This window comes from Octopus bimaculoides, chromosome 2 (assembly GCF_001194135.2).
Source record: "Octopus bimaculoides isolate UCB-OBI-ISO-001 chromosome 2, ASM119413v2, whole genome shotgun sequence".
NCBI classification, from domain to species: Eukaryota; Metazoa; Mollusca; class Cephalopoda; order Octopoda; family Octopodidae; genus Octopus; species Octopus bimaculoides.
In genome coordinates this window covers 186191358-186193152 of record NC_068982.1, presented here as the reverse complement: position 1 = coordinate 186193152, position 1795 = coordinate 186191358, and the positions used below count along the sequence as shown (strand labels likewise).

The 1795-nt window shown below is 38.8% G+C and overlaps 1 protein-coding gene across 1 annotated transcript in view; it reads left to right on the top strand.

Moving 5' to 3' along the window:
• LOC106873287 (DNA-directed RNA polymerase III subunit RPC2) overlaps window positions 1–1795 on the top strand; it is a 78329-nt gene that overhangs the window by 4891 nt on the left and 71643 nt on the right. Inside the window, exon 3 of the mRNA XM_052965909.1 lies at window positions 1264–1328. Coding sequence (XP_052821869.1) covers window positions 1264–1328 — 65 coding nt within the window. The remainder of the gene's footprint in view (window positions 1–1263; window positions 1329–1795) is intronic.

Here is a 1795-nt window from a genome sequence, read left to right as displayed (position 1 = left end):
AAAACTATTCCACACATACAATACCAACAATCCAACATACTGCCATCATCAGCTGCCCCACAGATATCATTATGGTTTTGACACCTGGGCAGTACCATTCAATCCAGCAGTGTCAACAGCACTAAAATAAGTGTTGTTTGGGAACTAACATACCTTAGATATCACCACATTCATTCAATCTTAATTCTATGATGTTGATGATGATATATATATATGTATATAGAGAGAATTCACAAAAAACCCCCCAACAAAGACAAGCAGTGTAGAAAACAAACAGTTGTATTAGTATAACGCTTGGGAATTGAAAAAGTCTAACGTTTCGAGCCTACGCTCTTCCACAGAAAGGAACACAAAAATATATATCTGTTGGTTCATTAGATGCAATAAATTACAAGACTCAATATACATAAATTATCCTTTAATATTTTATAACCGAAATGCTCTGGTTTCCAGTATTCACAGTTACTCATTTCTGATCTTCAGCTGGTCAACAAGACTGCCAAACCGTCTTGTAATGGTGTTTGGTGGCATCCCAGATCAAATACTATCAGCACTTATTTTACTGTTCATACCCCTGAGGACAGATAAATGGTTATGGGAGACCATTTATGGCACCCCTTTCTCCAAGTACTAGCAACATCATCGTTTAACGTCCGTTTTCCATGCTGGCATGGGTTGGACGGTTCAACTGGGGTCTGGGAAGCCAGGAGGCTGCACCAGACTTCAATCTGATCTGGCAAAATTTCTACAGCTGCGTGCACTTCCTAACACCAACCACTCCAAGAGTGTAGTGGGTTCTTTTTATGTACCACCAGCACAGAAGCCAATCAGGTGGGCCAGGCATTGATCACATTCAGATGTTGCTTTTTACGTGCCACCGGCACAGGAGCCCGTCTGGGGGCACTGGCCTCAGCTATGATATTAATTTTACTTGACTCAACAGGTCTTCTCAAGCATATCATATCGCATGACGCATCAAGGGTACTCTTAACTGGGCCTTTAAAGAGCAATAGGCGTGTATGTGGATGTTCATTTTGCATGTGCCTGTGCAAGATGCATGCATATATACACATATATATAATGACAGATTTCAAATTTTTCTTTTAAATTATGTTTAATATAACCTACTTGTATCAAGGAGTTTAAAAATGAATATCTTTGAAATCTTATTCACAATCATCATTTAGATCTGAAATCGTTTATGTTATAATTGTGATTTTAATTAACAGATATTTTTTAATCGTCATTTTTTTTTGCTTCCAGATTAAGAAAATCATGAAGGCCAATGATAAAGTTGTTAGTGATGTTGACTTGAACTTTTATCTGAAGTAAGTCTGTTAATGAACTTTTACAAATTATTCAAGTATTTCCTTTTAGTTAGAATTCTGTTATGACTTAAGTCAATGGTCCTTAACTGTCTTTTTCCTGGGGACCCCTTTGGTTCCCATTGAACTCGGATGGACCCTCATAGCCATTCATTGTTTTAAAAAATTCTATTATATTTTTATGAGTGGCTGTGTGGTAAGTAGCTTGCTTACGAACCACATGGTTCCAGGTTCAGTCCCACTGCGTGGCACCTTGGGCAAGTGTCTTTCAACTATAGCCTTGGGCCGACCACAGCCTTGTGAGTGGATTTGGTAGACAGAAACTGAAAGAAGCCCGTCATATATGTGTGTGTGTGTACGTGTGTGTATATGTTTGTGTGCCTGTATTTGTCCTCCCAACATCGCTTGACAACCGATGCTGATGTGTTTACGTCCCTGTAACTTAGCAGTTTGGCAAAAGAGACCGATAA